The sequence below is a fragment of the Channa argus genome, chromosome 16 (assembly GCF_033026475.1).
Source record: "Channa argus isolate prfri chromosome 16, Channa argus male v1.0, whole genome shotgun sequence".
NCBI classification, from domain to species: domain Eukaryota; kingdom Metazoa; phylum Chordata; class Actinopteri; order Anabantiformes; family Channidae; genus Channa; species Channa argus.
This window is the reverse complement of record NC_090212.1, coordinates 12,175,996-12,189,306: the sequence shown is the minus strand read 5'-3', so window position 1 is coordinate 12,189,306 and position 13,311 is coordinate 12,175,996. Positions and strand designations below refer to the sequence as shown.

The 13,311-nt window shown below is 38.9% G+C and overlaps 1 protein-coding gene across 4 annotated transcripts; it reads left to right on the top strand.

Annotated features, from left to right (window-relative positions):
* The first annotated feature begins 4,674 nt into the window (after positions 1-4,674).
* On the top strand, positions 4,675-12,955 carry LOC137101100 (heterogeneous nuclear ribonucleoprotein Q-like). 4 transcript variants are annotated; one of them, XM_067479023.1, is made up of 12 exons: positions 4,675-4,832; positions 6,531-6,690; positions 7,617-7,735; positions 8,024-8,131; positions 8,310-8,423; positions 8,705-8,881; positions 9,173-9,308; positions 9,810-10,015; positions 10,106-10,255; positions 10,364-10,485; positions 10,587-10,912; positions 11,478-12,955. In XM_067479023.1, the coding sequence occupies exons 2-12, from the start codon at positions 6,543-6,545 to the stop codon at positions 11,501-11,503; spliced, it is 1,632 nt and encodes a 543-aa protein (XP_067335124.1). In that variant the 5' UTR covers positions 4,675-4,832; positions 6,531-6,542; the 3' UTR covers positions 11,504-12,955. The 4 variants fall into 4 exon arrangements, with proteins under 4 accessions (XP_067335124.1, XP_067335123.1, XP_067335125.1 ...); XM_067479022.1 differs by having other exon boundaries at positions 11,475-12,955; XM_067479024.1 differs by lacking the exon at positions 8,705-8,881 and having other exon boundaries at positions 11,475-12,955.
* The last annotated feature ends 356 nt before the right edge of the window (positions 12,956-13,311 follow it).

Sequence of the window (13,311 nt, the reverse complement as noted above, 5' to 3'; positions counted from 1 at the left end):
AGGGACAGGAAATAATGCTTCTACTCATTATTATAAGCAACTGCACTGTGGTAGTGACTGCATACCACAACTCAAGATCATAAACAGACAAAACAAAATGCCAAAATGTTATAACACATATCTAAGGTTGTTATAAGGAAAATGTAAATGAATAAAAACACTGATAAATAAATTAAAAGGTAGTGGTCAATAAGATGTTCACTCAAACATTTTTGTTAAAACACATCGAAATTAAAATAACCCATTCTGGAGCACTTTTCATCTGAAATTTAACATCTCTTGAAATATGTTTTTTGGCATAGGTCTCTTGGGACAAACAGTGCACTCAATTAAAAATAAAATCACAGAATAAATATAAATTTTCTTGCTACACCCAAGGAACAGTACTTTAATAAATGTAATGCTGACTTCAGAAAGTGGTTATTCATTTAACTTTTTAAGGCCAATAGAGTTTCTTTGAAAGTTCAAATAAGAACTCTGCAGACAGAATTTTGGCTAATATCTGAAAACTTACAGCAGACATCTGACAGTTTTGGCCCACACTGCCTAAGAGCTGAATAAAAGCATTTCCTTCCTTCTACATACATATATTCAAATATTTGTTTGGCAATAGACTTCTGTTTAAGGTGTATTCTCTGAGGAATGCTTAAAGGTTGTGCCACTGTTTAATAATTCTAACTTCTTTAAAAAAAAAAAAAAAAGTAATAATCCTGTTTGGGTTAATTGCATGTCTTTGTGAATTAACTTGCAACCCACCTTGGGCTGTGTCTGTAGCATTTTTATTGACTGAGACAATTTACCAACATCCCCCCAAAAACATTATGGAACTGCAAATGCTGTTCCTCAAAATCTTTAGCCAGCCATCATCATCCATCTGTTAATGTGCTAAACTGTACCAGTGGGAACAGTTTAGTTACTTAGCTGCTAAATTGTGTTTCACCAATTTCAGCCAAATGCGGAGCCCATATTTCACTCTAGCTGTAATGACAATAGCAGATATCCCCATCTCTCACACAGCACTGTTTTAGTATTGCAAACTTACTTTAAGGATTAAAGCTAGCACATGTACCATTTCAATATTAACTACCTATGACTATCCAAATTAAAAAAAATATTAACATAAAACAATTCTGTTAATTGTTAGCAATGAATGCAGAGTTGATGTGCAGCTTAAGAGAATAAAGCGGTTTTCCTCAGGTGCAGGTTTCCTGAGGCAGTTACCTACTCTGCTCATTGGCTCCTCAGCCAGGAAGTTAACAACTCATATGAGAAGCAGAGAGGAAGTGTCAGGTTTTGTGTGTGAGTTGACCCAAGTTAGAGACTATCAGAGGGCTGTGCTAAAGAGAGTTTATTAAAGGCAAGGTATAAAGAAAGGCTAACTAAAAGTCACCCCAGGAGGGAAGACCTGAACTAAAAACTAAGACTGGAAGCAAATACAATGATGCAGAGCCAGAGAGACAATAACGGGGGTAGGTGAACTAAGAGAACCTAAATCAGAACAAGGCATTGGAAACTAAACTGGTAGAACACAAACCAAACAGGAAACAGAGGAAAACACAACCGGGAGCAAGGTGAGGGAATTGGGAGAACTAAATGTGAGCAAGTGTAAAGGACCTAAGAGTTCAACTTTTTGGTCTTTCGGCTTATCCAGAAAGTTCATTTGATTGGTTGATTTGGCAGTGTGTTGGGTTTTTTTTTTAAAAAAAAAAAAAAAACGCCGGATGACCTTCCTGACGCCACTCAACCCATTTTCTACCAGGCTTAGGACTGGCGCTGCACGGCTGGGGATGGGCTGTTGGGGGTTCAGTGTCTTGCCCAGGGGGCACTTCGAGACGTGGTCGGGAACAGGACTAATGAACCAACAAAATTAAGAAGACTGGAAGAAACATTCTAAAGAAAGCGAGACAAGCTATAGTCGATCTGCACAGTAAGAGAGGATGAACACACGGACATAACCAGTGTGGGCTAAAACAACTAGAATGCACAACACTCACGGTCGGGAAGCAAAATGTACAAGAGACTAAACGGGATGTACATACAGAAAACGGTAAGATAACCAACACTAGGATAAATGGTTACCAGGGAAAGAAAACAATGGAGCAAACCTCAGACCTAAGGCAAACCAGTAACTAGAATCTTCCATCTGAGAGAAAAGACGACGATCTGGCAAAGAACTGTGGAGAGAGCACCGGTCTAAATAGGCAGGGGAACAGGTGGAAACAATTCTGACTGATGATGAGTGGTGAAGCTGGTGGAATAAAGTGGTAACAGGAAGTGGGGAAAGGGCTACAAAATAAACGTCCAGAACAGGAAGTGAGGTTGAAGGGCCAGACCATGACAGGTAGGGATGTTACATATATGTGAACCCAGGGACTGATTTAAAACACAGTTCAGATATTTTTCCTTTTTTTTGACTAGCATTTTTTGCTGTTGACATTCACTGACAACCTACTGTACATTTTTGAGAACTATGATATTGTCTTATTAGGCATGCGCGGGACGTGCCGCGGCCCGCTGCAGTTACTCTCCTTTTCTTTTAATGTATTCTTTTTTCATATTTTTTGGGTAGTATTTTAGTATAGTCAAGTATCCAGTTTGTTGTGTAAAGTTTACCCTCTATGATAATGATGTTGAACGAACTTTTTATATTTGTTTTTATCCTCGCCGAACTATTTCTGTTTCAAGACCCGCACGCAACAGCTGTATATAGAGTTGGTGCTCGAGTGTTTGTTTACAGTCGGGAACAGCTGATCGGGCTGTAGCAGACCGGCACCGTGGATTTACTTTTCGTTCGGACTTTAAACATTCAGGAAAATAAGAAGGAAAACAGCAAGAGGTCGCAGAACTGGGAAAGAAAACAGGCGAGCGAAGATTCAAGTCCCATCTCCCATCTCTGATTATGGGCAACGCGAGGTCTCTGGAGAACAACGTGGACGACAGCAACATGGAGACACTGGTGAGAAAGCCTACAGCTCTTCTGCTCCACCCCCTAAGGGCGGGTCTGACCACAATCTGATCCACCTGTGTACAAGCCCCTGGTTCAAAGCCAGCCCATTAGGAGCGTTGGTTCTGTTCTTGGGAGGAGATGGACCCTTTGCATGTAGTGGCTGAGAGGAGAATTTTGTCCGAACTCCTCTCAATCCCGTAACAAGGCAACACAGTTTCCCTATGCAATCAGTAAAGTTGTTGAATCTCGAATTAATCTAAATCTGAATTGTAACAATTCATATTTTACTATAGCATTCACAAGTAGCACTTTAATTCAAATTTAGTTTGTAATGTATGCATGATGATAACTGACTAACTGATGACTTGCCCCTGAATTTGCACTTATTGTCCCATCCACTTATCCTATTAGGGCTGACAGGGGTGGGAGCCAATCCCAGGTAACTTTGGGTGAGAGGTGGGGTTCACCCAGAACAGTCTCTGTTAAATGGCTGACAGAGAGAAAAAGGCAGCTAATTATGCTTACACAAATGGGCGTTTAAACTCAACAGTTAACCTAACCTAATGTCTTTCGACTGTGTAAGAAATTTACTGCAAACACGGGGAGAACATGCAAACTCAACACAAAAAGGGCTGATCAAGCCAGCAGGTTATTGAAATAATCATATTCTTTACATACACTTGATATTCCTATGTTCATGTAGCTTATGACTGAGAGATCCATGAGAAGAATGACACAGTGACACAGTGTGGTGAAAAGAGGGATGTACTTCACTACTTTCAATCAAGCACTCTACTACTTATTGTATTACATAAGCCCACTGTATGCCTGTGGTAGGTAAACAGCATCTTATGGGCTAAATCTTTTATCCTCAAACCTCAAGTTTTCAAAATATAGTTTTCATTAAAACCTTTAGTATTTTCCTAAATGTACTGTATGCAAATGCGAACAGGCTACCAGGATTATGTGAATTGCATGTAAAACAGGAGGAATGCCTTTTTTTAAAACATGGGCACTTTTATTCAAGCATAAATTAACCAGGTTGTAATTGTTCATGGTAGTTACGTTTAATATCTTGTTGTGCAACACAAGGTGTGCATTTTTATGTGCAAGTCTGCTTTTGCATGAACTTTCTTTTTTACTCTTAAATTGCTGCCTTGTACCTCACTTGTAAGTCTCTTTGGATAAAAGCGTCTGCTAAATGTAAATGTAAAATAAAAGCCAACATATAGTGTATTGATAAACAACACAAATGAGTTATATGGACCTGTTGTTTCACCACAATGGCAAACTATGTTAATTGAACAAGGCTGGAGAAACCTGGCCAGTGGCTAAACCTAATAACTGACTCTTATTCCATCTCAGGAAGTCTTATTAGTCTCGCGCAGGTTTAAAAACAGCTTAAAAATGGCCCTTTGATCCATTAAAAATGTATTATTATTAATTCGTTGTTATTTTTGTAATATTTATGAATAAATAACTAATTTTCTGTTTCATTACTTATTTTTGTATTTAAGTTTGGTTCTGTTGTCTGAATATTCGAGCTCCTGGTGCTGAGCCGTTTGCGTACTAATGCAAACTTGCATCCCTCCAATAACCGGTGCTGTTGTGGTGAAACGACTCTTCCTCAGTAATTATGATGGATGCTGTATGACCTGCTGCTCTACTGTAAAACGCATACAAGGCAAGCCCGTGCAGCCTTGTACAAGAAACCCCATCGACGAGACAAAACTCGAGGCGTGAACGTGGCAGCCATTTTACATCATCAAGAGTGAATGACTGAAGCCGGACCAGTGCCGGGAGTTTTACACTTTTTCTGTCTTTTAAATATCACATTTATCTTCCTAAATAATCAACACCATACACGTTGGTGAGCCAGCGGCAGGTAGGGTGAATGCTATTAATTGCTCATGTGATTGGTACTTCATTGATTGCTAAAAAGCATGAATCGTGCTGTGCTGTTTCAAACAATGTGGAAACTGGCGGTGGTTGGGAACGAGCTCTCCAGACCGGCTTTTTGAAAATGGACTCTTCCTATGTGGCGGCACGTTGACAAACCACGCATCTCGCAGGCTAAACCTTTAGCTATCAAGGCCTCGTTGGGTGAAAATAAAACTAAAAGCTGTTCTTTGTCAACTGATGAAGTCCGTGCCGACAAATGACGTTGTAACAATGGCCTCACTGAAATTCCGTTCGAATTAGCATGTTAGCGTAAGCTAGCCTATTTTGACAGATCATGAAATTGACATGCTCATTGTCATTGTATGCTAACAGCAGCTAGCCGACAAAAGCTTACCGTGGATTTACCATCCAATATTAGTAATGTACTTGCTGGCATGTATCTCCTCTACCAAAATATGGAATGTAGATTTACTCATAGAAAATGTATACTATCGCGTAATGTTATTGTCCAGACGGTATGTAGTTAGGGTTAGCGTGATTGCAGTAGCATTAGCTATGGGGACAAGCGCGCTAGCTAGTTAGCTAGCCCTAACGTGTGGACTCAGTCCCTCCCCGCTAAATGTAATGTTAATATAGATCTCTATTAGAACCGATGAAATGCCACAAATCTAGTAATATTACATTCTAAACTATAAGCAGTAATTTGCAGAAAGACATTGTAGCCACTTTTAATGTGGCAGAACAGTTTTAACCACAGAGAAAGCACGTGCTTAACGTTACCCATGTGAGATTAATTATCAGGCACTACGAGAGATAACATTAGACTTAATTAGTAATACCTCATAAATATTATCAGATACGTAAACTAAGTTAACACTGGGTCAAAAGAGTGCGGTCCAGTGTTTCCACAACAATGTGAAGAGAGAGCAGCATTGCTATTTGGTATTTACCAATACAACCAAATAATACAACCAAATATGAGAGAATGGTTTGTCATTAACAGGATGATTGGAGAGCTGATCTTAGTGTCACTATGTATCAATAAACAAAATGCTCAAGAAAGAGTCCATCACTGGTCAGCCAACAGAAACCGGGGCTCACTCTGATGGAACACCTATATCAGCTATCTAGTCTGTGCTAAAGTCAGCAGCAAAGAGGTAAGCTAACATGTAATTTAGAGACCAAAGTAGACAATGCTTCTGCATCAGCAGCAACCAAGAGGACTGAGACATGGGCAATATCAAGTGAACTTGGCTCCATTTGCACAAACTTTTTTGCCCATAGCAAACCAGTATCAAACATGCTGCCAGATGGGCACTATCCCGATATTTTCACCATATGCACAATGTTTTTTTGTTTTTTTTAAATTGATTTCTGTGGGGATTTTTGGAATGTTCTTTATTGTTTTGCGTGCAATGTTCAAACATCTGTCAACTATATACAGGTTTCTGGGCTTCTACCTCATGCAAGCTGAGAGCTGCAAGTGTTGAGTCAGGACAGTGAAATGTTTTCAGACTGTGAAAGACCACATAACACTTCCTATGAATAATTCGAGAAAAATAAAAATAAAATGTATAAATATAAAGAAATTGACAAGTCTGAAACTTTGCACACTCCTACTGAACATACCCCAAGTCTTGCCCTTGACCCAGGATTAATTTGGCTCATTGCATTTGCACAGATTTCTGGAGACATGGCCACAGAACATATTAATGGAAATGGTCCAGAAGAACCAATGGACACCTCTGCTGCAGTTACCCATTCTGAACACTTCCAGACTTTATTAGAAGCTGGTTTACCACAGAAAGTTGCTGAAAAACTAGATGAAATTTACATAGCAGGTAAGGCACAATGGATATACTTGCATATTCAAATATGCAATTTTTTATGTTTATCAATTTCTTGCATGTACTGTCATTTTATCACCTTTTTGAATGGGGGAATTGGGATCCTGAAGCAACTTTTTGTGGTTTCCTACCAAAATGGGTACTGCAGTGCTACAAAATATTAAATTACACATTACTGGTGTGAAAATGTGTAAATCATTGCAGTATTTGCATTCCCAACATGGTTGCATGATCACTGGTGTCAGGGCAAATGAATTGTCCTCTCCCTGAAGTGTCTTGTGAGCCTTTCATTATTTCTATGAAAATTTCTTTGCATATGCATACAATTATTAGTGTAAGTATATCAGCTACAGTATTAGTATCTGTTGCTTTGTTCAGATCTTTACAAGTTTGTAGGGTGACAGGCAGGAGTGATAAAATTTTAGGGGTCATTTGAGGACAGTCAGCTCTAGAAAAGAACTGGTCTGGCCTTTTTTAGACAGATGGGTCTCTGGCAAAAAACAATGGCAACAGCTGTCTTGTGGCAGAGTCTGCCTGGGATAGGTGACAGTGCCTCCATAGCAGTGAATGCAGACTGGCTCATTTGAAACGTCCAACCACAGAATAGTGGGGCATTGGCATATCGAGTTGCACCGCCACATCTGTTGTGATTACTTCTGCAAAAATGTGCTTGATGCAGAGTAAAGTAGCCTGGCTACTGGATACAGCTCCATTAGATTAGACAGGTCCCATTTCTCTCTGAATTGTAGTAATCATTTACATCTATTACATAATGTTAAAGATCTGTTAGTCAAAATGAATTGCATGATTCTTTAAGTTGTACCGTGATTTCTATACTTGAATGACAACGTAAATATGAAAACTTTATTTGTCTTTGTTGTTAGTAGCTCATAATATCTGAGTTTTCCCTCTTCTTCCAGGTTTGGTTTCACACAGCGATTTAGATGATCGAGCGATTGAGGCTCTGAAAGAATTCAACGAGGACGGTGCTCTGCAAGTCCTTTTGCAATTCAAGGACAGTGACCTCTCACATGTTCAGGTATGCATGTGTAACTGTTTGTGTATTGCCACAATAATATGAAGACAGAAATGTTTTCATATTAAGCGGATAATTTTTTCTCTGCATTGTGGTATAAGATGCTATTATGTAGTTGAATTGTTATTGCACAATAGCCTCTACTTGTCATTCAACTTAATGCAAGATAAACTCTTTTTGTCTTGTGTAACAGTTTTTTTTTTTTTATATATATATGCAGAACAAATAATCAGACATTTTAATGATGGCATAGTTTAATTCTGTGATAGCACTTTTTTTTCCCCATTTCAGAACAAAAGTGCCTTTCTTTGTGGCGTGATGAAGACGTACAGACAGAGAGAGAAGCAAGGGACCAAAGTGTCAGACACCAATAAAGGACCAGATGAAGCTAAAATCAAAGTAAGAACTACTTATGTTTAATACAATTGCATAAACATACATTTTTATGTTGAGGCTATTATGTAAATATTGTGAGTGCAAAATATACTAGTCTGTGATAAAGATGCTTTCTAAATACAAGACTCATTCATTACTGTGGAAAAATGTATTTGCCTTTAATTATTTAATTGTTGTTCAGGCTTTGCTGGAGAGGACTGGCTACACGCTTGATGTGACAACAGGCCAGAGGAAATATGGAGGACCCCCCCCAGAGTCTGCCCACTCCGGGGCACAGCCCACCATTGGTACTGAGGTACAAATCTTGCTACTTAATTGCATAACTTACTAAGAATAACAGGGCAAGGATAATGCACATTAATTAATGTTGGGTGTTGCAAGTTTTGGGTCTGGTACATTCAGGTTTTAGATGGTGTCCAAATGATGAAATGTAAACACAGTTCCAAAGTAACCATGGTTACACTGATGGTTTACCGCTAAGAGCTGACAAGATACCTTTTTACCTGAATACCATCTATCTTTGTAGATTTCAAACGACAGTCTCATCGACCATAATCTTTCCCCTTAACCTGGCAGATATTTGTAGGCAAAATCCCCAGAGATCTTTTTGAGGATGAGCTGGTTCCGCTGTTTGAGAAAGCTGGCCCCATCTGGGACTTACGCCTGATGATGGATCCTCTCAGTGGCCTGAACAGAGGCTATGCCTTTGTCACTTTCTGCACTAAGGAAGCTGCACAGCAGGCTGTCAAATTGGTAGGTTGGTGGTACTGCAGTTGTAATCAGAAAGGAAGCAGTTCTGATTAAGTTTTTGGACAAGACAAAACGCATACAGTAGAATTTGGTCAAGAGAACATAGTAAGCTTCTGTAGCATTTAACATGCTAACAAAATAACTGCATAGAAGTATTTCAAACATGTCTTTAATTGTATGTGGCAGTGAAAAAGACATCCATGGTGGTGTTGGTATAGACTCTACTCCTTTTTTTTCTTTTCTCTTTTTGGTTTTGTTTTTGTGTTAATTGCACTATCCTCCATCCTTCCGCAGTGCAACAACAATGAAATTCGACCGGGTAAACACATTGGTGTGTGCATCTCTGTGGCCAATAATAGACTGTTTGTTGGCTCCATCCCCAAGAGTAAAACAAAAGAGCAGATTGTTGAAGAATTTGCAAAAGTCACAGGTGGGTCAGCACCATCCATTGATTTCTTCGTATCATTTGTTTAACAGCTTTATTGCTTAACTGAAATGTACTCAGCATTTTACACGTATAATGCAAAAATCATTGGGTTGAGATTTTCAAAGTAAAGATTTTTAAAGCATTTCCTGTTTGTGTCCAAATGATGACCTCATTACTAAGCTTGAGTGACTCATGTTACTGTGAGGCTTTACCGCTAAGACCTGACTGGACACTGAACATAATTGATTCTATTTATTTTGTACTGAGGGTTAAATCTAATGTTTCATATTTAAGATACTGCTACTTTTTTACACTTTTATGAATATACAGTCTTAATTTCTCTAAACAGTGACAGAATATTAATAATTCGCTTTAATGTTATATTTTCATCAAGTTTTCAGTTGTACAATTTTTATTTTATATTTATCCTTTAGTACATCTTTGAAACTGATTTCCGCTGAGTAAAGATGCTGCTTTTTCTCCACCTCCTTGTCTGTTTTACAGAGGGCCTAAATGATGTCATATTGTACCACCAGCCTGATGACAAGAAGAAAAATCGAGGCTTTTGCTTCCTGGAGTATGAAGACCACAAGACGGCAGCTCAGGCCCGTCGCCGTCTGATGAGTGGCAAGGTGAAGGTGTGGGGAAATGTGGTCACCGTGGAGTGGGCTGATCCCATTGAAGATCCAGACCCAGAAGTCATGGCCAAGGTAAGGCACATGGTCAGGGGAAATCAATAGTATCTTTTGAAATGTATTTGCAAGTCATTGTGACAAAAAAATGTATTTTTCATTTCCCAGGTCAAGGTGCTGTTTGTGAGAAACTTGGCAAGCACTGTTACAGAGGAGCAACTTGAAAATTCCTTTAGTCAGTTTGGAAAGTTGGAGAGGGTGAAAAAATTGAAAGACTATGCCTTTATCCACTTTGAGGAAAGAGAGAGTGCTGTGAAGGTATATATAAAACCTTCTCTATGGTCAGATATGAGACATCCATTTACAGTACACTTACCATGAACATTTAGCATTGTGTAGTGACAATGTTCTTTAACAATTTTACAGGCTTTGGCTGATCTCAATGGCCAAGATCTTGAAGGAGAGAACATTGAAATAGTCTTTGCCAAGCCCCCTGACCAGAAGAGGAAAGAGCGCAAAGCCCAGAGACAAGCCGCTAAAACACAAATGTAAGGGTGACTATGCTCATCAACTCTGCCACTTGTTAGGATTGGAGTACCAAGTTAAGTTTGATATAAACACAAAGTCATGTTTATGTGGACTCTTTCAGGTATGATGAATACTATTACTATGGCCCTCCCCACATGCCGCCACCCACAAGAAGCAGAGGACGAGGCGGGAGGGGAGGGTATTCGTACCCTCCTGATTATTATGGCTATGAAGACTATTACGATTACTATGGATACAATTACCACAACTACCGGGGTGGCTATGACGATCCATATTACGGCTATGAGGACTTCCAGGGGTCTGGAAGAGGACGAGGAGCAAGGGGAGTAGTCCGTGGCAGTGCCAGTCAGACCAGAGGCCGTGGAGCTATCACACCAAGGGGCCGGCTGGGCTTCTCACAGCGAGGAGGCCCTGGAACAAGCAGAGGTAAACAAAAAAAACAAACTGTAATGTTAACTGATAATGTTAGTTTCTAAATGGTAACGTGTGAATAAACTTGTTTTCAAATAACTACTGCTCACCAGTGTAAAACAACTTGCAGTCAGGCTCAGTTTATATTGAATTGGTCCTTTTTAGCAGTCTTATCATGGGAAAAGGGAATGTCAGTATGTTAAGAAATTAATTAGAATGAGGTCCATTTACTGGCTTGAAATCATAAAGGTCACGAAAATCCACTACAAATCACCCACGCCTTGCTTTAAATTTCAAAAATTACCCCATGCTTATTGACCTCATAACTAATCATGATAGTAATTACCTATACCAAGGATACACAAAATACACACAATGTTAGCTGGCAGGCTATTCAAACAACATACTGTTTTTATTTATTTATTTTTTAAATGTATGTATTTTTATTTTTTTTAGAAGTCATTGTAATTCCACAAAAGTGCTAAACACAGACCTAAACATTCAGTATATTGACCAGTTAACTGGAGAATGTAGGCAAGATGGCTTTATTGTATCAATATCTTTCTCACTGGTCTAGCAGGGAAACGTGGCCGAGGGCGGTCCTGACCTGTCACAGTGGAGACTGACTTGATGTGTGGGGTTACACCGTAAGCTGCAATGGAAGTTGAAATAGAAGAGCACGACAAAAGGTCCAGTGATATTCCAGCCTTACAGAAGAAGCATCTCTCTCTCTCTTCCCATGTTTTTTTTCCCTGAAACTGCCACATTAAAAAGACAACCGGAGGATTCTGTAAACTCGACAGCCTCTTTGCCCCTAGTCCTTGTACCCAGCTCTGACATACAGAGCTCTATGTATTGCCCTTACAATCTACCCCTTCCCTGTCCCTAAACATGCCATTTAAAAATATTTGAAGAATTTGCACTTTTAATTTCTTAGGTTTGAAGTGGCTCAAAGGAGCTTGATGCTATTGTGTATATTTTTGTGCTAATCGCAATTTTATTGTCAGAATATCCATGTTAATCTTAATTGTTTGATCTGGATGTTTGAAAGAGAACATTTGCAGGTTTTTAGGGTGTACCCACCTAGCATGGATAAGTCAGGCATTCCAGGAAAGTGGTTCTTTTAAGAACTTGTCTTTTAAAGGGTTGGTTGACTACCTCAGTACAGAGGACTAAACTACCCGGCCTGTACTGTAAATAGGGAAACTATATTGATAAAAGCAGGGCTTGTTTTCATACAAAATATGCACAAGAGCTGCAGTGCAAAAGCGATGTACTTAATGTAATATAGTCATTTAAGCTGCAGCTCTGACACAGTCTAACTGGGCATGCAAAACAATCTCATATGATGAGTCTGAACAAGCCCTGCTTTTATCCTATTTTGACCTGAATTAGCCACATTGCTTCTTCAGAGTATGTAGTTACTGGTTGTATAGTTTTTCGGATAAAATGTTACTTTTTGTAAAGGCTTCAACATCACAGGCATCCAACTGCCTTTGATTTAAAAAAACAAAAAAAAATAAAAAACAAAAACAAAGCCCTGCAGTGTCCCTTTTGTGCCACTGTGTTATTCCAGTGGGTCTCGTTTTATATTGATACATATTCAAACATCAGAATAATGTAAGTCAGTATAATCAACCCTTAATCATGTTAATCTACAATGATCCCTTTCCAGCTTGTAAGACAGCAACTGTGTAGAAGATCTTTTGGGTTAAGCTTGATGGAAATGGAATTGCCATATTGCACAGCCAGTGAGCATGTGTGCCTGCCATGAGTTGGTGAGGGATCATTGTCAAGTAGTGGTAGAAGGGATACTGCAGTGAATGATTTCTATTTCCAGGTATAGCAAAAAGGAAACTGTGCTCTTCAATCCCAGTTTTCTATACAGTTAACTCCCTCAAAGTCATACACAACCACCTTTTGAAAAAAAAGATGTTAGCAGTTTTAAACTATTGTTGGTGGCCAACAACTTTTTTTGCATTCCTGCAAATAAATTGTTTTATACTGTAAAATGGAGGTGAGTGTAACTTATTTTTGTAATAAAGTTTTTGATTTCTATCTGTGTCTTACTCTTTGGGTAAACTCCTGTGAGGTTGTTTAATGCATTTAGGCTACAGGTAAATCCTTGATATACACGTGCTGTGCTTTCGGTGACTTAAATTTGTCAAAAAAAAAGTTTGCTTCACAAGCAAATATTGAATAATCTGGTTAGTCGTTTAGGTTTTATCTTGCAGACTTTGACATTCTTATACTTTATTTCAAAATATGGTGTGTGAGACTAAATTGTCATTACTGTCATAGAATAATCCTGCACTTGTTGCTGTCATTTCAAAAGACTGAAGTGACAAAATGTTTCAAAAGAAGGATAATTCAGGGTCAAATAATGTCTCATTTTTACTTGCATACAGAAATTA